Genomic DNA, 27,740 nt, shown 5'->3' on the forward strand with positions numbered 1-27,740 from the left:
GTTTGAGGTGTGTTCGGCTGTCAGTGTATGTGTGTCCGTGTGTGTGAGCGGACGGCAGCATGGAGGGATCCGAGTGTCCGCCTGTGACCGTGGAGGGGGACTGGACTCCGGCTCAGGCCAAAGCCCTGAAGAACAAACTGCACATTTACTTCCAGAGCAAGAAGAAGTCGAGCGGAGGAGACTGCCGGGTGGAGGCGGAGGAAGGAGCCCCGAGGGCGGCCGTTTACTTCAGCTCACCGGAGGGTGAGTGCGCTTCATCGTGGTTCAGATAGTAAAATAAATCATTTAATAATTAAAAACACCGACAGACGGAGACCTGCGAGTGTAATGATGGAACAAACAGGTCTGAGAGTCTCACTGTGACCGGACAGACTGCAGAGAAAGTTTGGCCACAAAGCTTTGAAGGATCTCAGAACTTCATGTTTTTAACCTTTCAGCTCAGAGAGGAAAGTTTCAGAGAGCAGCTGACTTACATCAGCTTTAAAATATGAAATTCTTCATACTGTCACATCTGTCCGGTTATTGAAGCCGGTTAATAAACACCCAGAGCCTCTGCGATGATTTCCCGGCATGCACTTCACCCTCCAGTGCCACTCCTTCCTGTTGTTGTTGAGGCACAGCTCCTCTGGTCTTCAGTGCGGAGCTCCTGGAGGGTTTTATTCCCATGCTTCGTGCGTGGAGCCTTCATCACTTTTAGAAACGTGTATTTAAAGCCATGAAAATGATTCCACACCAGGAGTCTGTGTGGCTTTGATACTCAGCAGCTGTCACCAAAACATGACAGGAAGCAGGTTTTTATTCACAGGAAGTGGAAGCAGGGAGGGATTAGTTTCTTACTCTCTTACAAACAGCTGATCATTAAACGTGTGTGTGTGTGTGTGTGTGTGTGTGTGTGTGTGTGTGTGTGTGTGTGCTGTGATTTCAGTGAGAGAGCGAGTCCTCGCGAGGAAGAATCATGAGATCATCCTGGACAGTAAAACCATCCAGTTGCGGCTGAGCTCAGAAGCAGTAAGTCCAGTTTAGATGTTTCATGTGGATGTTTTTCATCACTCAGAGCTTCCTGTTTGCTGCTCACTGTCACTGCTCTGGGTTCAGCTCTTTGGACCAAGCACCTTTAGGTTTTTATGACTCCATAAACTGAGCGCCTCCCTTTATACAAATATCACAGTTAGTTCTTTAAAAACAGAAAACTGTGACATCAGTCTCGGTCCTCTGATTCTGAGCTGATCAGAGATCTGGAAACATCAGGTACTGACTGTAAAATAATCCACGCAGGAGTTTTATGGCTGCTGAGCTTCTTATCAGCTCAGGACACAAACAGCTCCAGAGTTTCATTTCACAGGAAAATAATAGTTTAACACAAACGTCCTGCAGAAAAGGACGAAGCAGTTATTAAAGGAAGGTGAATATTTCCACTGGTTCTCTGATCAGATTTATTTTAGGGTTAATTTAGGGGCAAAAATAGTTTCCCCTATTTTTGTAAGTGAAACTTCAGTTAACTATTTGGCAGATTTTTATTCCAGAAGCATCGATAATCATGGAGTCACTGAAGTGGCTTCATGTTTGTGATGCAGCGAGTGATTTATTAAAGAAACCTGGATTCCTGTTTCAGTGCTGATCAGTCCAAAGAGTCTTAATAACAGCACGGAGGACGGATCAGCTGTCCTTACGAGAGGGTGAGCTTCAGTCTGTGTGGCAGGTTGTAAAGGTGTTTTCTTCATGGGTGGAAATAAACTCCTGGCTGTGTGACGGCAGCAGGAGCCTGACTTCCACTTGCAGCTTCTCCTCCTCGTTGCTGTTTGTGTGTTTTGCTGCTGTGTGATCGGGTGTGACTCCTCTGAACTCCAGCAATAACCAGCCTGGCTGACATGATGATGATACGTTCTCTTCACGTTTATAAGGCAGTGAAATCACAGCTTAACCTCCAAACCTCCCAGTTTACACTTCTCACATCCGTTTGATCCCCGCCTGATATCCTTGGCCAGGGTGCTAACCTGACGTAGTTCTCCATCAGACTATGAGTGTCAGAGAGAAAGCTCTGACAGTATGAAAGGATAAACAAGGCGTGCTGTATAAAGCGCTGTTAGTGTTTGAGCACTAAAGTGTCATATAACAATCACTGTGGTGGGGTGTGGCTTGCGAGCTGCAGGGGAGGGGTGGAGCAGTGGCTTCAGGGTGTGGTGTCAGGGGAGTCTGACTCACACACCTGACCTCATTATCCAATCATATCCGACCTGTTAAAGCTGTTGCTGGGAGGGGAGGAAGCAGCCGGAAAGTTAGAAAAGAAAAGACGTTTAAAAAGTTCAACGCTGCTGTCGTCGGGTCCTTCACTGCCACAGTGTCACCAAATATGACTAAAATATGTCAACACTGGACTCTTTAAAGAAAAATCACAGTTATGATGTAATGTCCTTTCTTCTTTTCCTAAAATCACCTTCCTGGATTTTTGGAGAAACATGAGGTGAAGGAAAGCTGTCGTGGATTAAAAGAGAAGCACGATCTGCTGTGTTCAAAGTTTCCCAAATTTAAACCAGAGAGTCTCAGATACAGATGCAGGTTTTAAAGGTGGACAGCCTGGTGAAAAACACTGAAGCTGGGAATAAAAGAATGAAGTTTCACAGTCACACAGGTCAGATGGTCGTAATCAGACATGTTTCTGTCAGACATGTGGAATTATAGAAGAATAAGGACCCAAATGCAGACACGGATGCAGGAGAACGTGTTGGACAGAAAGTGAGTCTTTACAGCCGATCAATACTGCAAACAGGTGGAACAGAGAAAACTAAGCAAACCTACACCGAGGAAAGCTAAGCATAAACACAACCTGAGGGATGAGGAACCGGGAAACACAGGGAAAGCTGACGGAGGCGACGCTGAGGCAACACGGGGAAGACGTGCAGCGGTGACACAGACGGACCAGTCACGAGCAAAGAACACACAATATATAAGCACAGGGGGAAACAAGGAAACTGAACACAGGAGGGAGACACGGCTGAACTTAACTGACATTAAAGATTCAGGAGACAGACACCATCTCTACTTTTAAGATTAGGCTTCAAACTTTCCTCTTTGCTAAAGCATATAGTTAGGGCTGGACCAGGTGACCCTCAATCCTCCCTTAGTTATGCTGCAATAGACGTAGGCTGGATGCATTGAGTTTTTTCTTCCCACTGTCGCCAAAGTGCTGCTCATAGGGGTCATATGATTGTTGGGTTTTTCTCTGTATCTATGAAGCGCCTTGAGGCGACGTTTGTTGTGATTTGGCGCTATATAAATAAAATTGAATTGAATTAAATTGAACATAACAAGACAGGAAGGAAGCAAAACTGAATCCAGTGACAAAACAGGAAACACACTGACTGAACTCAAAATATGTAAACTTAACACAGAGACCATAGGAACCTGAAACAGGGACAGGAGGGTACAGAGTAGATGACACAGGGAAGCACAGCAACACCTAAGAACTAGAACTGAGGAAATACTACTATGGAGCTAGAAATACTAGGACAGAAACCAAAACGCCATGAATAACAAATAATCAACAAACACAAATTAAAGAGATGGAAAACACTGGGTCACTGACCCAGGACTGTGACAGTTTCTCAGCCGGTGATCCACTAATGCTGTCACTTCCTGCTGAAGAGACAAAAACACTCACGTTTCTTTTGTTCCTGCATCTCTCAGGTAAAATAATTTCACATCACAAAGCGTGTCGCACAAAGACAGCGACTTCACAACATAAACTCCAGGTCCGAAACATCTTTACAAGCCTAAAGAGGTCCAGTCCTACACAGATGCTTGATAAAAACTTGTCGTCATTCTCATGCGAACGATCGGCAGGACTGATCGATGTTCTGACTTTGTGAGCTGGTCCCAGCAGGAGGTCAAACATTTGATTTGCAGTGCTTTGGTCAACTTTGTGGTGATTTTGGTTAATGTTCTTTTTTTCTTGACCAAAACTCTTTGAAATGCTCATTAAACTGATTGCAGATTAATTTTTTTAGATTAAATCTTATTTTTGTTTTTTCTCAGAGCCCAACAAGCAGCGACGATGTCTCAGGTAAATCCTCCTCCTCAGCTCCTCTCCTCAGTTTTTATCATCACAGTTTATTTAGTTTTTTTAGCTTCTTTGTGTAAAATGAGCTGCAGTGATTGTTTGTGGTACTGAAGGGAGATTTTACTGGACTTTATTTAAGTTGAAGCACATTCACATCATGATTTGTCATAATGTCAGATACGTTTGTTAAACATGTTCTGATTTGACTGATTATTCATCGTTTTTATGAAGAAAAACAATAAGATCAACTTTAAATCAGTTTGATGTGTTCAAGCTTCATCTGAGCTTTTCTCTGAGCTCCTGTGGTTCGATGTGTTCCTGTTTGCTGATCATTACTCTAAACTGGACAAACTGGATCCTCTTGATTCTCAGACTCATCGACAGACTCAAAGAAGCCTCCGGCTGAACCTGGAAGTGGAGCTGCTGCTGCCAACAAAGAGGGTAAAAACAAACTGATGGAACAAATGTTGTGACAGTAACTTGTGAAAACTGTGCCACAGTGCCTCATCAAAGCTGGAGCTGGTTCAAATGTAATATTTCTGTATGTGACACTTTGTTTTAATTCCACTGGATTCCTCTGCTGTTATAAGCTGTGGTCACACATGCACTGCAGTGAACTTCAGTATGAACTCAATGTCTGAGTGACACAGTAAATGTATTAAAACCAGTGTGAAGTCCAGTTGTGAGCACGTGTGAACAGAGCAGCAGCATGTGTGCCGATGTTCACAGTGTGGAGTAAATGTGCTGTGTGTGCAGATATAATAGTCGGGATAGAGAAATGCATCAAGACAGGGGGGTGACTTTGTTACTATATTATGTAATGTCAGTGTTCATGAGACTCTCAGGTCTTATTGATGAGTTCTTGTTCATGAAGATGTGGTCCTGATGGAGTGGATCCCCCTCTTCAGAGGTCGGCTCACTACTGCACACAGTGGACCTGCACTGTACTCATGCAGCTCACCTGGTTGTCACAGACTCTCAGTGTCGCAGGTTCACGCCTGTAGTCGTTGTGTGAAAGAGGTTTACTCAGCAGTGTGAATGACTCACAATTAAAATATTTTTATTAGAAATAAATAATAAGCACTTACACCCTAGTGTTATGGAAACGGACACGTGATTTCAGTCTTAAGTGAACAAAGACAGATCTGATTAGTCTCAAATTCTCTGAATCTATGAAGGAAAGTTTTAGGGAACACCAGCCTGGAATCAAGAATCATTTTCCTCCAACACTGATGGGCTGTTTCTGACTCGTGTTTCTCTCAGACTCAGAGTCGTCTCAGAGCTGTGCGGTGGTTTTGGAAAACGTCACAGACAACATGTCCACAGATCTGCTCTCCATGCTGGTGGAGAACATCTCCGGGTTGGATGAGAACGGCTACAGCATGGAGAACATCTGGGAATCCAACAGCACCGTGGTCACATTCAAAAGCCCTGCAGGTAGGACACACCTGGACTTTTCCTCCCACACACTACACTACAGGGCCCAGATCTACTTTGTTAAAACCTTTGATTCTGATTTTACATTTTAAAACTCTCTTTATGCAGCACTCAGATAAATTGTGCAGATTTGTCCATATTTACAGCAAATCAATAAAACTATAAAATAATAATTGAATAATTATTTTAATATACGTTTTTACAAAACTTGAAATATAAAAAACTGTTATCTTAATGTACGCTGTTTCAGGCACATGTGGGTTACTTTTTTCCTCTGTATAACCTTTCACTCCACGTCTGAGCTCAGTGTTCACGTTGGATTCAACCCCAGATCTCATTTCCCATGTTTTGGGGCGATTGTGGCTCAAGAGTTGGCAGTTTGTCTTGTAGTCGGAAGGTTGCCGGTTCGAGCCCCGGCTTGGACAGTCTCGGTCGTTGTGTCCTTGGGCGAGACACTTCACCCGTTGCCTACTGGTGGTGGTCAGAGGGCCCGGTGGCGCCAGTGTCCGGCAGCCTCGCCTCTGTCAGTGCGCCCCAGGGTGGCTGTGGCTACAATGTAGCTGCCATCACCAGTGTGTGAATGTGTGGATGACTGGATGTAGTGTAAAGCACTTTGGGGTCCTTAAGGACTAGAAAAGCGCTATACAAATACAGGCCATTTACCATTTTGGAAATGTTGCTTTAAGATGTTTATATTTTCAAACCGTGTCTTTCAAATGTCCTTACAAACATTGTAGAGCTGATATCAGTGGACAGCTTATGCTGGCTCAGTCTTTGAGATTAAACATTGATTTTAACCTTGAAACAAGTTCTATTAGAAATAACACTAAAATAAATAAATCTGACATTTTATAGCCCAGCTCTGTCTCTCATCCTCTGATGAAACAGTTTAAGTCTGAAAGGATTAATCTGGATTATTTTGCAGATGTGGAGAGATTCCTCTCTGTAAGTCAGACCAGCTCAAAGATGAAGAAGCATGGACTGACCGCTCGGCCTCTGGAGGCAGCAACGGACATCCGAGTGGAGAGTCTTCCTCCGACTGTGGTTGAAGGTACATATGCTCCTAAAAACCATAGACTGTATATAAAAGTCTAACTTCAATAATTACTTCCTCCAAACCATCAACCTGTCTTTTAGACCCCATTCCTACAAAACTGCTCAAAGAAGTCCTGCCATTAATTAATTCTTCAATCTTAAATATGATCAACCTATCTCTAATAATCAGCTATGTACCACAGCCCTTCAAGCTGGCTGTAGTTAAACCTTTACTCAAAAAGCATCTCTAGACCCAGCAGTCTTAGCTAATTATAGGCCAATCTCCAACCTTCCTTTATATCAAACATCCTTGAAAGAGTAGTTGTCAAACAGCTAACAGATCATCTGCAGAGGTTTATTTGAAGAGTTTCAGTCAGGTTTCAGAGCTCAGCACAGCACAGAAACAGCTTTAGTGAAGGTTACAAATGATCTTCTTATGGCCTCTGACAGTGGACTCATCTCTGTGCTTGTCCTGCTAGACCTCAGTGCAGCGTTCGATACTGTCGACCATAATATCCTATTAGAGCGATTAGAACATGCTGTAGGTATTACAGGTACTGTGCTGCAGTGGTTTGTATCATATCTATCTAATAGACTCCAGTTTGTGCATGTAAATGGAGAGTCCTCTTCACACACTGAGGTTAATTATGGAGTTCCACAGGGTTCAGTGCTAGGACCAATTCTGTTTACATTATACATGCTTCCCTTAGGCAGCATCATTAGAAGACATAGCATACATTTACACTGCTATGCTGATGACACCCAGCTCTATCTGTCCATGAAGCCAGATAACACACACCAATGAGTTAAACTGCAGGAATTCAGATCAAACTGAGGTTATTGCACTTGGCCCTGAAAATCTTAGAAATATGGTATCTAACCGGGCTGGACGACTGTAATTCATTATTATCAGGAAGTCCTACAAACTCCCTGAAAAGCCTTCAGTTAATCCAAAATGCTGCAGCAAGAGTCCTGACAGGGACTAGATTCATGTGAGTTTGCTGATTGTGTATTTGTGTGTATTTTGAAGCTTTGTTGCATATTTGTTGATGATTCCTTTTCTCCTGGTTTTCTTTTTTTGTTGTTACCATTTCACATTATTCGGGTTTTAAATTTCTTTAAACACACTGTAATATGTGTGTAATATAATAAAAAAACAGATCTGTTTTTTTCCTCTTTCGTATATTTAAAACACATATTACAGTGTGTTTTCAATATATGGGATGAATTATTAGAATTGTAGATCCTAGCATGTCTCAGGATTTCTTGCCAAAACTGTTTCAGAAAAACACCTGCAGAAAAAAAAGATTCTCACACGTAGTAGATTCTATATTATTAGAGTTTTTTGTGATGTTTTGGAAAAGTTATATCTGTCAGTTTGAGCTGACTTTTATTTACGGCATAAATATGTGTTTTAAAACAAGAGTTATGTCATGTTATTTACAATGAATGCTGGATGTCCTGAGGGGGTTCTGCTGTTCCTGAGCTCATTCATCATTACACAAACCTCACGTTATTGTCAAATTTCATGGAGACGAACCTTTAGAAATTGAATTTGTCCTTTAAGCTGCTGTAAAATTGTGTATTTCTGTCTTATTTCTAGACATGCTGGAGCTGTATTTTGAGAAGACCTGGACTCTGCCGGCCAAAATTGTCATGATCCCAACTGAACAGGCTGCCATCATCACTTTCAGCGACCCTAAAGGTTTATTTAGCACGGTGGCATGTTGGTTAGCACGGTGGTTAGCATGGTAGCCGCACAGCAAGAGGGTCCTGACCCTAACCCTATTCACACACTGGTGGAGGCAAGCTACAGTTGTAACCACAGCTGCCCTGGGGCAGACTGACGGATAGGTTAATTGATTAATCTAAATTGCCCATAGGTGTGAATCTGTGAGTGAATGTGAGTGCGAATCGTTGCCTGCGTCTATGTGTTAGTGTTCTGGCGACCTGTCCAGGGTGTACCCCGCCTCTCACCCTATGACAGCTGGGATAGGCTCCAGTGCCCCCCGCAACCCTGGAAAGGATAAGCGGAAGCGAATGGATGGATGGATGAAATAATTTGAATATGAAAGGAGTTATAGAAGAATGTTTTATGTCTGTGGGGTTATGTCAGATAAAAAAAGGTTCAAAACCCCTTGTGACTTGGATAAATCTTTATAGAAACATTAAAAAAAATCCCCTTAACACCACTTACCTAACCTTTGCTTCTCTGCTCCTTGTTTGCTGCAGTTGTGGAAAAGATTTGTGTAAAGAAAGACCTCGAGATGAAATCTATCACAGTGAAGGTATATCCATACTACGAGTCACTGGGAACCGCCTTGTACAGCAAAGAACGCCCAACATGGAAGATGCCCGAGCCCTTCACAGAGCCTGTTCACCACGTTATCTGGAAATTCCTTGTGGAGAAGAAACTATCAGAACACATCAATGATCAGATGCGTCCACACTTCTGCAGAGTGGATTTGAATGACCCTGAAGTGAAACTCAGCCCTGTGCCGGAGTTTTTGAGGCAGCAAGGTCTGACTGCAGAACATGTAGAAAACTGGATGAGTAAGGTCCAAGAGGCCTTCCATCGCCTGATGTCTCAGTACACGGCATTCGAATGTCAAGCAAATACACCGGGATGGACAGCTGCAGAGAAAGATGTCCGTTCGGTGGTGAAGGAAGATGCCATCCTGGTGCTGGATGCATCCAAAGGGGTTCTGACTGTTGCTGGCCGAGCTGATGATATAAAACGAATCAGGGCTCCTGTGGAGAAGATTCTTCTTAAAGCCATGAGTCACATTGAACGACAGACAAACAGCATCTCTGAGGAAATGATTTTGTCCCCTGCGATGTTCTACATCCTGAAGCAGGAGGGGCTCCAGACAGCTGCTCTGGACATTTCTCCTGAGATGAAACTCTCTTATGATGAAGGCACCCAGAAGTTAACCATTACAGGACTTCCTGCAGAGGTCTTCGAGACTAAGTCATGGATCTTGGAGAGGAATGTGAATATGAGTAAGAAACAACAGAATGTCCCCCCATGTCTTCTAGACTTTCTCAGAACATTGGATCCCATGGACATGTCCCAGGATCTGTTCACATCTCAAGGCATCAGTGCAGTCTACACCATCGACAACAAAGGGCTTCTCCTGTTGGGGAGTTCTGACAGAATCCTTGCTGATGCGGAAAGTAAGATGAAGGTTGCTTTGGCTCATCAGATTGTAAATGTGGAAGATCCGGAAGTTCTAAAACTCCCTACCTGGATGGACCTGAAACAAAACCTGCTGGATATCTTCAACTTATCGAAGAAAAAAACTGTGGCCATTCAGATGCACCCAGAGAGAAAAATAACAGTGGCTGGTTTTGTGAATCCAGTGAAAGAGGTCAGCCAGAGTCTGAGGGTATTTGTTGAGAACTACTCACGAGTTCAAGAAACCATTCGTGTCCAATCCTGTGCTGCTGTTCAGTTTATTGAAAAGAAAAGAACAGAGGAATGGTCCAGTATTGCCAAAGATAATAATGTTTCAGTAAGTTTTCATGTAGAGAGGCCAAGAATCAGCTTTGCTGGAGCTCGTCTTCATGTCCAGAAAACCAAATCCTGCTTTATGGAACTGGCCAGTGCTCTCTTTACTGACACCTTAACTGTGGACAAGCCCGGAGCAAAGAAATATTTCCAAAACCAAGGAAGCATTTTCCTGTCTACAATAATGAATGAGTTAAGATGTGTTATTCTCCTTCGTCCAGAGATTGAAGAGGAAGAAGAAGAGGAAGTAGAGAATTATGAAGAAGAAACTACCCTGTGCAGAGTGCAGACCAACAGTGGAGTTCTGATTTCTGTCAGTAAGGTGGACATCTGCAGCTTTGGTGTGGACGCTGTGGTCAATGCAGCTAATGAGGACTTAGACCACATTGGCGGCCTGGCTTTGGCACTGCTAAAGGCTGCAGGACCACAGCTGCAGAAAGAAAGCAGCGACTACGTCGCTAAAAATGGACGTCTACGTCCTGGTGACGCCATCATAACAGATGCATATAACCTGCCTTGCAAACATGTTGTCCATGCAGTTGGTCCACGATTCTCTGACTTTGACAGGAAGACAGCAGTGTCACGCCTGAAGACTGCAGTTAGAGAAAGTCTGAGACAAGCAGAGATGGCCAACTGCTCCAGCATTGCACTGCCAGCGATCAGCTCGGGCATCTTTGGTTTCCCCGTTGACCTCTGTGCTGAGACCATAGCCCAGGCAGTTCGGGAGCACTGTGACAGCCCACAAGGTCTGAGATCATTAACTGAGATTCACCTGGTGGACAACAATGATAGGACCGTCAGAGTCATGGCCACAGCTGTGAGCAAGGAGTTCTCAGACCTCGGACCTACCATGACCATCTCACAGCAAGCAGGCGGGAAACGAACAGGAGCTTCAGGGTAATGTTAAAGTTTTTTAATAATGAATTTTTACTGTGTGCAACTCAACATTGGTTATATGCAATAAAATCCAAAAATAAAATAGACGAGGAAAAAAATTAACTTACTTTTTCTGTGTTTCAGCAACATCTACTGTAATATTTAAACTTCTGATGAAGTGTTAGCTTTATTTTGATACCAAGATAGTTTACACAGGGTTTGTGCTTGCAAAGAAACTTACATGCAGCATGTAAGTTGAATGTCCGCCATTTTATTAAAACAAAGTGAACTTAAACATTTTAAAATTGTTTCTCAGTGGATATCACCGAGGTCGAGGCAAACGAGGTCAGAGCCAGTCACATGGTGCCAGTTGGTCTGAAACAGAAGGAAGAGGAGGAGGAAGAGGAGGAGGAAGAGGAGGAGGAGGAGGAAGAGGAGGAGGAAGAGGAGGAGGAGGAGGAAGAGGAGGAGGAGGTGAATCTTGGGGAAATCATCAGGGTAACAGGGGAAGCCAAAGTCCCAAGCAACACACCAGCCACGGAGAGCACGGAGGGTAAGGTTCCTCATCTTCTTTTCTTTGGTTGTATAAAACTCTGCCATAGTGTGATGTCATCAGTTCTGTTATCTGATTGGGTGTAGGTTGGAGCAGACCACGGCTGAGGGATTGAAGATCATTCTGTGCAGGGGAAACATTGAGGACCAGACTGTGAGTACCTGTGATGCTGTTTGGATCACGACTGAGAGGATTCTGTAAACTGCTGGTTTAGAGCTAATTATAACATGAGAACATAGAATTAGATCACATACACATAAAAACCAAGATTAAAGGTTAATTCTAGATTATTACAATTTGTAGAAAATCTTTATAGTTTTGTCCTTTGTTGATCACTCTCTGTTGACCCCTATCTGACCACTCACATTCCTTTGCTTATCACACGTCTTTTTATTAGTCTTTACTTCTCAAACTTTGCAGATTAATGCAGAAGTGCAATGCAAACATTTCAGTCTGCTAAAACTGATCAGATCCAAACCGCACCCGTTAATGGCCGAGACATTCGCCTTGCTTACGTCATGGTCCTGGATCGGTGACCCAGGGTTTTGCGTTGTTATTAATCTTTGATTTCATCATGATTTATCATTGCTAGTCTCTTGGTTTCTGTTGTGTATTCTAGCTCCGTAAGTTCTTTAGTATTTCCTGATTTCTAGTCTTTAGGTTTTGTTTACGTGCCTCCCCTGTGTTCCTTGTTATGTCTACTCTTTGCCTTCCTGTCCCACATTACAGGTCTCGATGTTCTCTGTGTCTTCCTTGTCATCCTTACCTCTGCGTTCGTGTATTTCCTGTTTTACTTTGAAAGTCTGTGTCCTATGTCAGTGTATTTTGCTTTTCTTCTTTTGTCTCCTTATGTCAGCTTAGCCCCAGCTGTGCTTCCCTCCTGTTTCCATTCCCTCATTACTTCCTGGTGTATTTAAGCCCTGTGTTTTCCTCCGTGCGTTGTTGTGTCGTGCCCTTACACTGCTGTGTGTTTTCTCTATGCTCCTGAGTCCCATTGTTACTTCCTGTCAGTTCCAAGTCCCTTTGTTTCTATTTCCCTCGACTCACATATTCTGAGTCTTAGTGTCCTAGCTTCTAGTTTCATGTTTTGGTTCTTCTATTTAGTCTTTGAGTTTTTTTTAGCGAATAAAGCTGCTGCTTTGAGTTTACCTTTTGTGTTCGAGTCCTCAGTTTGGGTCCTCATCCTGTCTGCCACACAGCAGAACCACAAAAGACGTTAAAATACAAAATCTCAAACCCATTAACCAGAATACAATTTGCAGTAATTCGCATGTTTAAGATTTAGGTTAAAACAAAAAGTATAGTTATAACAGTCTGTGTTACACTGTTCCTACCATACATCTGTGAAGAATTGTTATCATTTAATGTGAAATATCAAAGGGGAAACTTTTACTGTGGGGCTGAATATTTGGCTCAGGGTTGTTTTTGCTGTTTTAACTTTTACAAAATCTAATCTGGCCAGCCTGAGCAGACGCCTGCTTTGCTGTAAGCAGTTTGGTATCGTCTGCCACACTGTGCAGACATTTAGTTCCTCGGCCATTTGGTTTTAAAAATGAAAATCATAAAATGTTTTTGTATTTTTGCGTGAACCGTTGATTGTTCAAGCCTAAGCTTTGTGCCATTTTGCTTTTGTTCCACAGACTGACGTCATCGTCAACACCATCTCAGAGGACATGAACCTGAGGCAGGGAGCTGTGTCCAAAGCCATCCTGTCAGTAGCCGGAAGCAGTCTGCAGGACGCCATCTACTCTGAAGCCAGAAGGGACACACTGCGAGACGGGGAAGTCGTCGTCACTGACAGCTACAACCTCACATGTCTCAAAGTCTTTCATGCTGTTTGTCCATCCTGGGACAACGGAGGCGGCCAGGCAGAGGAGGTGAGGCTTCTTATTGAAGGTTAGACAATTAATGTGGGTCCAGTGACGGCTGAATCTGTAGTAATGAATGTGGATGATTTAACCTCATTTAAACAAAGAAAAGTCAATGAACTGTAAGGCTCACTTACATGTTTCAGAAGAAATGTTTCTTTTTAATTGAATAATAAAAAGATAAACACGGGACCTTTTTGGACAAATAACAAACATCGAGACAGAAAACAGTCACAGTACTTCAGACAGAATACAGAGAAGCTGAACGGCAGATAGTTACAGGAGAGGTCGTCTATATGAAGGCCTCAGATCACCACAGTCCTTTTCTGCTCCACATTCATCATGTCTGATACCATTTGTGTGGTAATACAGCATATTAAGCTTGTTATGATATCACTGAAGTCCAGCTTCACTTTATGTCTTATCTCTGTTTGTCAGGAGTTAACGTCCATCATCAGATACTGTCTGGTGGAGGCTGAGAAACGTCAGATGACATCGTTGTCCTTCCCAGCCATCGGGACAGGACACCTGAGCTTCCCCAGAGCCCTGGTGTCCAAACTCCTGCTGAGAGAGATCCGCTCGTACAGCAGCAGCAGAAACCCTCGCTGTCTGAGAGAGGTGGTCATCGTCGTTCACCCCAGTGACAGCCAAACCGTGGATGTGAGTTTGTGACTCTGATAGGAGCTGTTTAAGTGCTTATCATGTTCTGACAGTGAGCACTAGAGACGAGCAAACCCACCCTGTTAGTGAGTGAAAGCACAGAGTAACACACAGACACTGATGTGTGACACGGTGAGACCTGACCTAAACTGTCAGGTGGAAAGAATTGTTCCAAAGTTTGTCTTCAACTTCCTGAGACAATCATATGAAACAAGTATATTCCCAAGTTAAAGACTTGTTTAATTGCAAAATTCTCTTTTGCTGCAAGAAATACTCCACTTCACTCCGTGTTCATATGGACTTACAGATCTAACACAGGGCTGAGAGGGAAAAATGGTAATTAAAGCAAAAATACACTGCAGTGCAAACAAGTTGTCATTGTCATTGTGTGGCTTTATTTTGAACATGTTAAAATAATTCAACAACAAAAGAAAAAACACAACCAATCAAAACAAAGCACAAGGACAACAGAATAATCATAATCCTAATAAATAACATGTTCAAAAAGGAGTAGGAAGAAGCATACACGTGTCTAATCCCATCCCTTTCTTCTATTTGTACTAATAATTATCACTAAATACTAATAATAATCTTTTTAATGTTGTACAAATACAGGATGTTTTAAATGTGATTCTCCCATGAAGTTGTTTCCAACATTTGTCTTAGAAGACAGCTTTCAGAATTTTGTCAGGAAGTAGGTTCTTTTTTGTTTTATACATAATTTGTGGTGAAAATGAACCAGATCAGTGAATTTTAGTGTTTTTGATTTTAAGAACAGGGTATTTGTATAATCTCTGTGACCAGTATCATGGATTACCCTTATAGCCCTTTTTTGCATGATGTTAGTGAGCATTTATGAGTATTGCCCCAAACAGTAAAGAATGTAGAGTGAGTTGCATTAATAACACATGACAGGTGATGCTTTGCTTTATGTCCAGAAAAAAACAACAACGACAAAGTTTGGATCAGCAAGTTTAGTATTCATTTAACACCAGCAAGAAATAAAATAAATGTGTTATCCAAATTGGTAATTTAATCATTTTGTGTTAACAAATACAACAATATACACCCAGGTTGTATTTCAGGCTACACAGTTTGTTTCTAGTGACATTAGTTGAATTTGATGTGTTAGCTCCTTTTTTTCTTTTTTACATGGTCAACACTGTTTCATTCTGCTTTAGCAAAAACTAGGCAGTGCAAAAATAACAAAAAAATAAAAACTAGACAGAGATTGATACTAAATAGTCTTATAAATATTCTTTGTCAGTGTTTCTCCAGGGAGTTCACTGGTCAGGGTGCTGCAAGGAACATGCAGCATGAAGCACGTGATTTTAGTGAGTTACCAGCTCATCAATCCACCAGCCAATCACAACACTCCTCAGGTAAGAGCCTTCAGAAGTGCTAAGAGAGCACAAAAAACTCGAGCAGAAGCCTTCTCTAATACATGATTTACTGAGTATTTAGGCTTAAAGCACTGAATGAACTCATTTAAAGTTCATCCAGATCAAACTGATGGTAGTCACTGTTTTATAAAGATCTAACAGCCCTGATGTGACCGTTGGTGATAAAGAACTGTTCAAAAGTCTTTCTTTAGATTTGCTTCCAAAGAGTCTTTGTGGTAATTTTTAAAGTGGTCACATTTTCAGTCTAGTCCTTGAACCTCATCATTTTTTTTCTTTTTGACCTATAAATTATTCAGGCATAAAAAAGGCACCTAAGGTATGAACTGGTGTTGTCTAGACATAACTTGACACAGAAGCAGTTTTAATAGGTCATCTATCCACAATAGATAAAAGAGAAAAGGCTGATATATGCCAAGTTACATAAAAATGGTGTGTGTGTGTGTGTGTGTGTGTGTGTGTGTGTGTGTGTGTGTGTGTGTGTGTGTGTGTGTGTGTGTGTGTCTTAGCCTCCTTCGGTCCAGTCCTGTCCACCTCCCTCGGTGTGTACCAGATGCAGATGGGTCAGCTCACCCTTGAGGTGTCATCTGGTGACATCACCAAAGACATGAGTGATGTCATTGTCAACTCCTCGAATAAAACCTTTAACCTTAAAGCAGGTCAGTGTTTGTTTTTCAGTGCTTATGCTAAAAAAACAGAGATATCCTCGTTTGTTATATGTATCAGTATATTTATCTCTACAGCTGAGTAACCACAGCTGCATGTATCGAAAGTATTTTGAAAATGTATTTTTTGTGGTCTGTATTTAATTCTCTGACAGTGTAACGTCTGACTGGACCTCTTATTGTTCCGCAGGAGTCTCCAGGGCGATCTTGGAAGGCGCTGGAATAGCAGTTGAGCTGGAGTGTGCTCAGATTGGTGTGTACATGGAACGACAATAATCAGTTCCCTCAGTACCTCTGTGCTTCAAATTCATACAGTTGAGCAGTTCTAACTGACAATGTGTTGATATTTATTTCCACAGAGGGACAGACTCGATCTCCTCACAACCCTGAACATAATTCATTAAATGATTTCTTTTATATTTCATATAGCCCCAAGTTTTTAGCGAAGCCTGGATCTTTCCCACTGTTTTCACTTTTCATCACAAAATACGATTTGATATTTAAGATCACAAGCTAGATAAGTGAGACAATTTTCTACTTATGCTAATTATTTGTAACGCTTGACAAAGATGTGACAAAAACATGCACCGTATATTACCGGCCTCTAAGCTCTAAGTTCAGTGAACTCAGAGACGACTTGAAACCTCGAACCTAAAATAGTCGTGCAAAACCAGCGACAATAAAAGTTTTTCCAGGTCTTTAAACATACTGTGGCTTCTACGTTCACTTTAACAGCGCCTGTGAATAATCGATTACTCACACACACTAAAACTAAACGAATCAAGGAGAGAAAAACTGTGTTGGTTCTGTAAACACCACCAGTCACAGAGGATAGAAGAATATTACAGTGATTTCAAAATATCGTCAAAGGGCTTGCTGTCCTACATCGGAGCCTGCCATTTACCAAAATCTGTTTTCTTTATAACAGCTCGCTCTGCCAGACTGACACCATAGGCCTACATTTACCATGTATGACCTATACTGATTTGCTTTTCTGATTAAAATTAACAAGCTGTGCCTGTCCTGATAAGTGGTTACTCACAACAGAATATCATCTCTGAGATTACGACCTTGCACTGAATTGCTTGGCTCTTGGTATATTGTCACACTGAAATGAGCCGACTGCGCGTCGTGTTTAGAAAACTGTGCAACGTTTGTAAATCCTCATTAAAGTAATCACACCTATGAACGCTATTTGGGCATTGTGCTCATAGACTGTTCTGAGTAAATCTGGCCCTTTGTGTTATAAGTGTTGTGTGTTTCCTCTCTGCAGTGAGTTCCACGGCTCAGCCTCGTGCAATGATCCTGACATCAGCCGGGCAGCTGCCCAGCGGGAACATCATTCACGTCATCGGCCAGAACGACCCTGAAAACATTAAAGACATGGTTTACTCGGTGCTGAAGGTCTGTGACGAGAACAAGTTCAGCTCTGTGGCCTTCCCAGCCCTGGGAACAGGTCTGTACAAACTTTATACTCAGTTCACTGATTCACTGTGCAAACAGCTGATGGTTCATGGACGGTTCCATAAACCATCAGTATGGGTGGTGAATCACACCACTCTTACAAAGCTAAAGTCTGAACAGGGTTTGTGTCACAACAGATGTCTTTAATGCAAAGCTGAGACACACTAACTAACCCTTCTACAGTCATGGCCAAAGGTTTTGAGAATCACATAAATATTGGAAATTGGAAAAGTTGCTGCTTAAGTTTTTATAATAGCAATTTGCATATAATCCAGAATGTTATGAGGAGTGATCAGATGAATTGCATCGTACTTCAAATTAATTACTTGCAAATTAACTTAATCCCAAAAAAACCTTTCCACTGCATTTCATTGCTGTCATTAAAGGACCTGCTGAGATCATGTCAGTAATCGTCTTGTTAACTCAGGTGAGAATGTTGACGAGCACGAGGCTGGAGATCATTATGTCAGGCTGATTGGGTTAGAATGGCAGACCTGACATGTTAAGAGGAGGGTGATGCTTGAAATCATTGTTCTTCCATTGTTAACCATGGTGACCTCCAAAGGAACGTGTGCAGCCATCACTGCGTTGCATAAAAATGGCTTCACAGGCAAGAATATTGTGGCTACTAAGATTGCACCTAAATCAACAATTTATAGGATCATCAAGGGCTTCAAGGAAAGAGGTTCAGTTCTTGTTAAGAAGGCTTCAGGGCATCCAAGAAAGTCCAGCAGAACAACTAGAGGCTCTGAGTCCCATGGTAGTCAGTCGAGCAGGTGGAACAGACAGAAGGGAAGCTGAAGAAGAGCGGAGTGTACGAAGGGGCGAGTATGTATGGAGAAGATCGGATAGATATGGAGGAGCGAGGTTATGAAGCGCTTTGAAAGTGAGAAGCAGGATCTTGAAATTGACACGGAGGTGAACTGGGAGGCAGTGGAGCTGTTTAAGAACAGGTGTTATATGTTCACTGGATCTAGTTCTGGAAATAATACGAGCAGCTGTATTTTGAACTAACTGCAGTTTATGGAGGGATTTATGAGTTAAACCATAGATTAACCATTTAAATCAGCTGCGTTGGATCAAGGACACATCTCAAACCTGCAGGACACCGGCCCTCAAGGCCTGGAGCTGGACACCTCTGCCATGAAGCATTGGTTTGTTGGTGATGTGTGTGAGATTGTTGCTGTGCTGAGTTCTACAAAGTGTACTCTTCATCCTCTTTCCATCCTTTCATCATCATCATCACTTGGTCCTTGTCTGCCTGTCAGGTCAGGGAGGGGTCAGCCCTTCAGCGGTGGCTGATGCCATGGTGGATGCAGTGGTGGAGTTTGTGAGGAAGAAACAGCCGAGGTTTGTTCAGAGTGTGAAGATCCTGATCTTCCAGACGGTCATGCTGAACCACTTCCACATGAGCATGAAGAAGAGACAGGGAGAGACGGTGGAGGAGAAGAGTGTCTTTGACAAATTCAAAGGTACGTCATTGTTCATTGGCAGGGAAACCCAACTCTAGATGGGTTTTTTTCATGTATAAAACCTTTTTTTCTGCACAGAAAAAATATTTTAAAATTTTCTCAAAACATAATCCTCATTTTTTGGTTTTTTTTTAATGAAAGAAAAGCATTTCACAATAATCTTACCTGTCTGTACAGCTCTTTGGCTCTATACTGGAGATGAAAGTCTGTAAAAGCACATCACAAATATGTAAAATAGTTTGGAATTCATTCTTGGTCAGTGTGTTGAAGGCAGTAATGCATCTGAGAGGGAATTTTCTTTCGGCATCCATTAGTCCCATGATTATATTTAGAGCTGTGGCATGCTCTTCCTGCAGCAGGATGACGTTTGTGGGTCAGAGTGATAAAGGAAAATGTCACTGCCTTTATGGTGCAGCGTTAGAACTCTGTAGATCAAAGGAATTGAATATGTAATAATATAAATAGATATATGATGATGATAATAACAATAATAACAGTCTCACATTCACTACAGCCAACCCCAAATTCAAAAAAGTTGGGACACTGCATGAAATATAAATAAATAAATGGAATGATCTGCACAATAGAACACAGAAAACATATCAAGTGTTTAAACTAAAAATAAAAAGTACCATTTCAAGAAATGTTGGGACAGGGCCACGTTTCCCACTAAGTAGCATCCGTTCTTCTTTTACTCTGTAAATGTCTGGGAGCTGAGGAGAGCAGCTGCTGGACTTCTGGGAGAGGAATGTTGTCCCATCCTTGTCTCATAAAAGGATTCTAGTTGCTCAGCATACTCCTAGAGCCTCCATCCAGTTTAAATGAAGTTTGATCCAGAGAAGATGGCAGCATCTCTGTATCATATTCTCATATGACCTCTGCATGATGGAGCTTTAACCTGCATGTGTGGGTGCAGGCAGTGATTTACAGACGTGTTCCTGAACCTCTGCACTGATCTCCATCCCAGAATCATGTTTGTAATGCAACACTGCCTGATGGCTTGAAGATCAAGATGAAGATTAAGAAAACCCAGTGTTTTCCACCTTATCAGAGAGATTTCTCCAGATTCGCTTCACTGAAAAACATTATTCTGACATTTTTCCATAATTTGTAGACAGTTTTTTGCAGATTGGTGAACCTCTGCCCATCTTTACTTCTGAGAAACTCGGCCTCTCTAAGATGCTCTTTGTACACCCATTAATAAACTGACCTGTTACCAATTAAACTTAATAGTCACAGGATGTTCCTCGAGCTTTTTCTTTTTATTACCACTTCCTTTTCCAGCCTTTTGTTGCCCCCGTCCTACCCCAACTTTGTTGAGACATGTTGCTGCCATAAAAATCACAATTAGCCCATATTTTTCTTAAAGTGGTACATTTCCTCAGTCTAAATATTTAACAAGTTTATGTTCTGTTGTTAGTTGAAAATTATTGCATTTGGTTTTTATTTACATTTCACAACACTCTGTTTTATTTTTTTCTTTGTTTCTTTAAATTTTGGTTGCACATGGTTACATAAACACATTAGATAAGAACTGTAGCCAAAAGTGATGGTGACAGATTGCGGGAACGCTAACCTATAAAATGAGTGCGAAACAGCCCATCAGGTCAGCTGAATCAGTTGTTTATTTTAAAGTTCAGGCTATATGAGGCTTTATTATGTATACATGTAGTTTTATTATTGTTTTATTGTTTCAGCAAAATTTCGTCAAGTCGCTTCAGTTCTGGGATTCGGGTCAGAAGAGTCCAGCCTTGTTGACTTAGTTCTGGAGAGGGAAGAGTTTGAGCCCACAGTGTTTCAGCTGTGTGCCGACGACAACAAGGTACACATACGTTTTATACTTTATTCCAACAATATTTAAAATTTTGCAGGGCAAGGCTTCCCACATCAAACAAAATAACTGAACTTGCAAATTTTTGTGCTAAATCAAAAGACACAATGAATCAAAGCCTGTATGGTTTTAAAAAATCCCCTCAGATTCTGTCAGATTCAAACTTTACAAAAAATTTACCATGGAGCACATTTTACATCATGGGCCACAGGCCAGGCCCTTTCTCTCAGTTTAGAGAGAAAGGGCACATTCAATATAAAAAGAAGTGCAAGTTAAACTGGGGCTGCAGCTAATTATTAGCTGGAATAGCAGTTGAGCTGGATTATTTTAGCAAGTGTTGTACTGATCATTGCTTAATCAAGTAATCGGATAAGAAATGCATTTGTCTTATTAAAGAGCAATAATAAATATTTAAAAGGGGAAAAAAAGAATGAACTGCTCGTTGGTTTCTATTTTAGAACTTGCAATATTTAAAAACCCTCAGGCCATTAGCTCAGAGTTTAATGGCCCATTTACGTTTTTGATGCCCTGTGAAAAAAGCTTTTGTTTTTATATTTTTTAAAATTAATGCAATTTAATTAACACAGTATTTTATATTATTTCATTTTCAATCTGAAAAATGTTACAAAAGCCTTGAAACAAATACGGTCAAGTACACCTCATGTCCCCCTTTAGACTCACCCCTGTTTACTGCAGACATCACTTCCATGTCTTAAAGGACGGCTGCCGTCAGCCTTCAGCGAGCTGTATGATTTAAACATATATCAGACTAAGTTAATAATTCATCTGCATATTTTAATTGTCTTCTGGAGCTTCCTGCAGATTTTTCACAGAGTTCACATTTATTTACGTCAAAGCTTGTTGATCAGGAGCTTTTCAGGACTAGTTTTTTCCCAGTAAATGTTTTAATGGGCGATTATTATTTTATCAAAACGTGTCGATGCCTGTAACTAAAATGTACCACGATTTCTCCAACACTGCAGGCTCTGAGTCAAGCCAAGAAAAGGATTAATGACTTGATTGTTGCTGAGCAGGCACAGAAAACCATCTCTGACCCGTTCATTAGTCAGCTGTCACAGGCTGACATGGAGGAGCTGAAGGCTCTGCAGAGGAAACTGACGGTCAGCATCCGTCTGGACAAAGGAGCAGAGGACCAGGACCCCGAGATCCACCTGGAGGGTCTGACCAGAGACGTGTTCACTGCTGAGTCTGCAGTCAGGTCAGCAAACAGAGACATAAATGTATTTCAAGAATGTTCAGTGCAAAGTCCTAACTGCTTTTTCTATTTGATGACCATCAGGGACATCATCCGAAAGGTGGAGAGGGCGGAGAACTCAAAGAGACAGGCTTTGTTAGTGAGCAGCCTGGTAGAGTGGCAGTATCCAGACCGCAGTGGCTCAATGGTGGCCTTTGATATTTACACCAACCTCAAACTGGAGGAGGCGCTAGAGAAGAAACAAAAGGTGAAGATCAAGATCAACAATGAAACGTACACCGCTGATCCAGGACTTAGAAAAGCAGTTTCAGCAAAGAGGCGTAATGTAGAGCTTCTTCGGAAAGACCTTAAAGGTGAGTCACTTATGTGCATGTAGTACTTATGTAACCATTTGTATTTTCCAAAGTAAAACCTTCATGAAAGACTAAGTGGCGAGTTCTGACATCTTCCCTTAAAATGTTAGAGTTCTAAAGAAAAGGAGGGAAAAACTAATAAAAAAGAAAACTTATAAAAACCCTGAGAACAGGTAACCACAGTCCTAAAGTACAGTCATGGCCAACGGTTTTGAGAATCACATAAATATTGGAAATTGGAAAAGTTGCTGCTTAAGTTTTTATAATAGCAATTTGCATACACTCCAGAATGTTATGAGGAGTGATCAGATGAATTGCATCGTCCTTCTTTGCCATGCAAATTAACTTAATCCCAAAAAAACCTTTGCACTGCATTTCATTGCTGTCATTAAAGGACCTGCTGAGATCATGTCAGTAATCGTCTTGTTAACTCAGGTGAGAATGTTGACGAGCACGAGGCTGGAGATCATTATGTCAGGCTGATTGGGTTAGAATGGCAGACCTGACATGTTAAGAGGAGGGTGATGCTTGAAATCATTGTTCTTCCATTGTTAACCATGGTGACCTCCAAAGAAACGCGTGCAGCCATCACTGCGTTGCATAAAAATGGCTTCACAGGAAAGAATATTGTGGCTACTAAGATTGCACCTAAATCAACAATTTATAGGATCATCAAGGGCTTCAAGGAAAGAGGTTCAGTTCTTGTTAAGAAGGCTTCAGGGCATCCAAGAAAGTCCAGCAAGCGCCAGGATCGTCTCCTAAAGAGGATTCAGCTGTGGGATCGGAGTGCCACCGGTGCAGAGCTTGCTCAGGAATGGCAGCAGGCAGGTGTGAGCACATCTGCACGCACAGTGAGGTGAAGACTTTTGGAAGATGGCCTGGTGTCAAGAAGGCAGCAAAGAAGCCACTTCTCTCCAAAAAACCCATCAGGGACAGATTGATCTTCTGCAGAAAGTATGGTGAGTGGGCTGCTGAGGACTGGGGCAAAGTCATTGCCGATTGTTTGGGGCATCTGGAAAAAGACTTGTCTGGAGAAGAAAAGGTGAGCGCTACCATCAGTCCTGTGTCATGCCAACAGTAAAGCATCCTGAGACCATTCATGTGTGGAGTTGCTTCTCATCCAAGGCAGTGGGCTCACTCACAATTTTGCCCAAAAACACAGCCATGAATAAAGAACGGTACCAAAACACCCTCCAACAGCAACTTCTTCCAACAATCCAACAACAGTTTGGTGAAGAACAATGCATTTTCCACCACGATGGAGCACCGTGCCATAAGGCAAAGGTGATAACCAAGTGGCTCGGGGACCAAAACGTTGACATTTTGGGTCCATGGCCTGGAAACTCCCCAGATCTTGATCCCATTGAGAACTTGTGGTCAATCCTCAAGAGGCGGGTGGACAAACAAAAACACACTAATTCTGACAAACTCCAAGAAGTGATTATGACAGAATGGGTTACTGTCAGTCAGGATTTGGCCCAGAAGTTGATTGAGAGCATGCCCAGTCGAATTGCAGAGGTCCTGAAAAAGAAGGGCCAACACTGCAAATACTGACTCTTTGCATAAATGTCATGTAACTGTCAATAAAAGCCTTTGAAACATATGAAGTATGTAAAAACTATTAGTGTAGCACAACATTATTTAAACTGAATTCTTCCAATGATCTTTACAGATGACAGTGCTCTGCCTTCTTGCTGGGAGGACATGAAAGGAGACCTTGTGAAGTTGTTTGCTCTGACTCCAGGAGCTCAGGAATACGACGATGTGGAGCAGGAACTGACAAAGAATCGACTTCATGTTAACATCATCAGCGTATGTTCAGTCACAAATACACAGAGCAGACTGTATGACTGTGACGGTTAAAAATAATTGGCTAGTAAAATTAAAGTTCTAAATTTCAACTTTAAATTGAGTTTGTTTCTCATAGACAGTTTATGAAATATGTGTGAAATTAAATTTTTTATACATCCCACAGAAACAAATACCTGATAATTTATGTCAGTGTAGGTTTTCATGCAGGTCATGCTTGAGATGAAGTCAACTGGACTTTTTAGGCGCTTAAAGATTTTTCACCTGGCATCTAAAAAAAAAAAAACCTAGAATTTCACTTAACAAATTGGAGCACAGACTTCTTTGATGGTCTCTTAGTGTTAAAAACAGAGTAAACTCCAAAAGCCATCAATAACATGGAAGTGGTATTTCTTAAATACATTTAAAAATATATATATAGATATAGATAGATAGATATGACATGTACAGTTGTTATGACTATATTTAGGACAGTGCAATTTTCTTTTTTAAATTGTGCACTATATTTTTCTGCTGTTTATTATTGCTGTGCAATATATTCATTTTCCTAATATTTTCTAAAAACTTTGCCTATATTCTTACATGTACATTTTTTTTATACCTTACAGATTTAGATTTGTTTATTATTTATATTGTACAGTTCGATGGTGAGTAAATGCACCAAAATGTTATTCTGATGTGCACTAACTGGTGTATGTTCTGAATGACAATGAAGTAGATATTCTTGGAATTCTCTTCTATATTCTTATGAAAGAGACCAAAACCTTCTGCATCAGGCTGTAAACATGTTTATTTGTGCTGTAGTCTGTAGGACTGACTCACTACTGGAGGCAGCTTCGGCCATCCTCTTGGGGAGACCTGTGTTGTTTCAAAGTTCATGTACAGAGACAGCCACCCCAGTGTTTTCATGACAAGAACAGAAATATTATTAGAGAAAAGTAACAGACATAAGAAGGGGAAGAATTGTGAGAATTAATTAATGTTATGTTTGGACTCTTTTGGCAGATTGAACGTGTGCAAAATCCAGCACTGTGGCAGAACTACCAGATCCTGAAGAAACAAATGGAGACAAAGAATAAACACACAAACAACGAACGGCTTCTGTTTCACGGCACCACTGACACCTCCATCCATCTGATCAACAGCAAAGGCTTCAACCGCAGCTACGCAGGAAAAAATGGTAACCAAACTGACACTAAAACCAAATTTTGAGCCTCAAAAAGGCCTTCAAACTTGTGAGGACCTGTGTGTGTGTGTGTGTGTGTGTCCTCACAAGTGACTCTTGGTCGTCACAAGTACTGTAGAAAGCAAATTTCAGTCCTCACAAACAGTAGTGGTTTTTGACACGGGCGGTTGCCCGGGGCGGCATCGTGGTGGGGGGCGACATCACGGGTATCGGCAAAAAAAATAAAAATTGCTCGTACTCATTCTGCCCCGACATCAGCCAGCGCATATTGGGAATGTCGTAGGCACCGATCGGTTTTCTATCGCCCATTTGCTGGGAGTAAGGGCGCCCTCCGTTTGCGAGGTGCGTCTGCTGCTTGAGGCACAGGGAAGGCGGGCCTCTGCCTCTGTCTCTGGTGGCTGGAGCAGCGTCTAATAACCAACCAAAGTAAAACTAAATAAAAACAAATCAACAAACACGAAAACACCAGACATCATGATACAGACTTATAATTTGTTATTTCGAAATTCTATACGCCAAAAGTGAGCGCGAGAGCCCTCGGTGCGCGTGCTCGCTGCTGAAGTCAAAGTAAACTTTATTGTCATCTCGCTACAGACAGTCCAGCATATAGAGAGACGAGACGACGAGGCTGCAGTTACAGCAGTGCAAGTAAACAAACAATAAATATAAGAAGAGTAAGAAAATAAATCTACACTTTAGGACTCGGGGTAAAGGATCAATAACAATTGTAAATTCATAATTTACAGTTTGATGATTTAAAGTCTCACACACAACACGTCGAAAGGGGAGGGGCCGGCTGCTTCCAAATAGAGCACATTTCATTCATAATGTTTTAAATCCAAGCCCATCATGTATTCATGATTTGAATCCTGGGTTGTGCGAAATCCCAGAAATAAACCTTAGACAAAGTGAATCTGTGAACTAAGGTGTAGGTCTATTAGGTTATGTTGTGGTGATCCTCGTGTTGGGGGATTTGTGTTCATACTGGAGTGCAACATTAAAACCAAGATGGACAAGAAAAGTTCAAAGCCATCAGGTGCTCAGTTTAGAAAAAAAGAGGAAAAATGAGGAGAAACGAGCAAAAGATGCAGGTAAGCAGATGTGTGATTGGATGATGGCAGGTCATCCTGAACCAATCAGAATCAGGAAATTATGTGCGTTACAGTTGCTCCAAGAAGAAATTGTAAATATATTAACAGTAACAGACTAAACTCCAAACAATACATTATGTTACAGATTTGAATATTAATTAGTTATTGTCAGTTGTTGATTTGTCCTGTTCTCATTGTATGACGAATTATGATGGCTGTTTGGTAGCTGTTTGCATACAATGCGCACACACACACACACACACACACACACACACACACACACACACACACACACACACACACACACACACACACGAAGAGAGAGTGTGTGTGTGTGTGTGTGTGTGTTTCTCTGGTAAAATTCAGTATGGTTCCAACAACCGTTTTTTGTTAATGTACAATCCTTAATATGTTTTGTGTATGGGGGGTGTGTGTGTGGGGGGCACAGAGGTGTTCGCCCAGGGTGCCAAACAGGCTAGGACTGCCACTGCTCACAAAGATGTCTAAGAGGTTTCTCACACAACTTCACTAATTCCCAGGTGCATGTCAGAATGCACCTGTCAGACAGAAAAGTTGTATTCATCCTGGAGTTTGACTTCAAAATCCAGTTCAGTCAGTAAAGTGGGTTTGTGTCAAAAAATTAGTTTGTAAATGAAGTTACAATGGTACCAGAGAGCACAGTGGAGGAGCATCAGTCAGATTTCACTTAAAATTGCTCATCCACTGAACCACAGCATTCACTTTGTTTGGTCACAGGTGCGATGTACGGCAACGGCTCTTACTTTGCTGTGGACCCAAGCTATTCAGCAGGAAACTACGCCACGCCCGACACCAGCGGACACAAGCGTATGTACCAGGCCAGAGTTCTAGTTGGAGACTACACCCAAGGACGACAAGGCATGATCACCCCTCCCCCCAAATCTGGGAGTGGCTCAGACCTGTATGACAGCGTCACAAATAACACTGCCAAACCAACCATGTTTGTGGTCTTCAATGATATCCAGGCCTACCCAGAATACCTAATTACATTTGCATGAAGTGCCATACTCCCACTGTGCAACACGTCTCAGAAAAAAAAAAGACCTGTAATATATGTTGAGTTCAAATTCAGTTAGCAAAAAAACATTTCAAATAATATAAAAAGACTCTTTGAAAAGGCTTTTGCTATTCTAGTTTATCCTCTTTCAGATTTCACATTGTATTTTAAATCTGTTCAAAGGGTTTTTAAAGAAACATTAAAGTAGCACTCCAACAAA

At 41.7% G+C, this 27,740-nt stretch overlaps 1 protein-coding gene across 1 annotated transcript; it reads left to right on the top strand.

The window, feature by feature from the left end:
- Positions 1 to 27,740, top strand: LOC113034388 (protein mono-ADP-ribosyltransferase PARP14-like). The gene is made up of 23 exons (XM_080308952.1): positions 1 to 243; positions 926 to 1,008; positions 4,033 to 4,060; positions 4,430 to 4,498; positions 5,321 to 5,494; positions 6,420 to 6,545; positions 8,133 to 8,234; positions 8,762 to 10,937; positions 11,233 to 11,469; positions 11,556 to 11,622; positions 13,110 to 13,346; positions 13,776 to 13,997; positions 15,265 to 15,379; positions 15,907 to 16,056; positions 16,253 to 16,315; positions 17,336 to 17,518; positions 18,795 to 18,998; positions 20,696 to 20,820; positions 21,813 to 22,048; positions 22,130 to 22,398; positions 24,071 to 24,210; positions 25,213 to 25,387; positions 27,241 to 27,740. The coding sequence occupies exons 1-23, from the start codon at positions 60 to 62 to the stop codon at positions 27,519 to 27,521; spliced, it is 5,646 nt and encodes a 1,881-aa protein (XP_080165078.1). The 5' UTR covers positions 1 to 59; the 3' UTR covers positions 27,522 to 27,740.

Source organism: Astatotilapia calliptera, chromosome 12, assembly GCF_964374335.1.
Source record: "Astatotilapia calliptera chromosome 12, fAstCal68.1, whole genome shotgun sequence".
Lineage (NCBI taxonomy): Eukaryota > Metazoa > Chordata > Actinopteri > Cichliformes > Cichlidae > Astatotilapia > Astatotilapia calliptera.

What these genes read in the sequence shown, in the direction of transcription:
- LOC113034388 (XM_080308952.1), top strand. Translation starts at nt 60, where the DNA reads ATGGAGGGATCCGAGTGTCCGCCTGTGACCGTGGAGGGGGACTGGACT. An exon ending in TGCGGCTGAGCTCAGAAGCA is followed by an intron (nt 1,009 to 4,032) that starts GTAAGTCCAGTT and finishes GTTTTTTCTCAG; the next exon opens with AGCCCAACAAGCAGCGACGA. An exon ending in CCAATCACAACACTCCTCAG is followed by an intron (nt 15,380 to 15,906) that starts GTAAGAGCCTTC and finishes TGTGTGTCTTAG; the next exon opens with CCTCCTTCGGTCCAGTCCTG.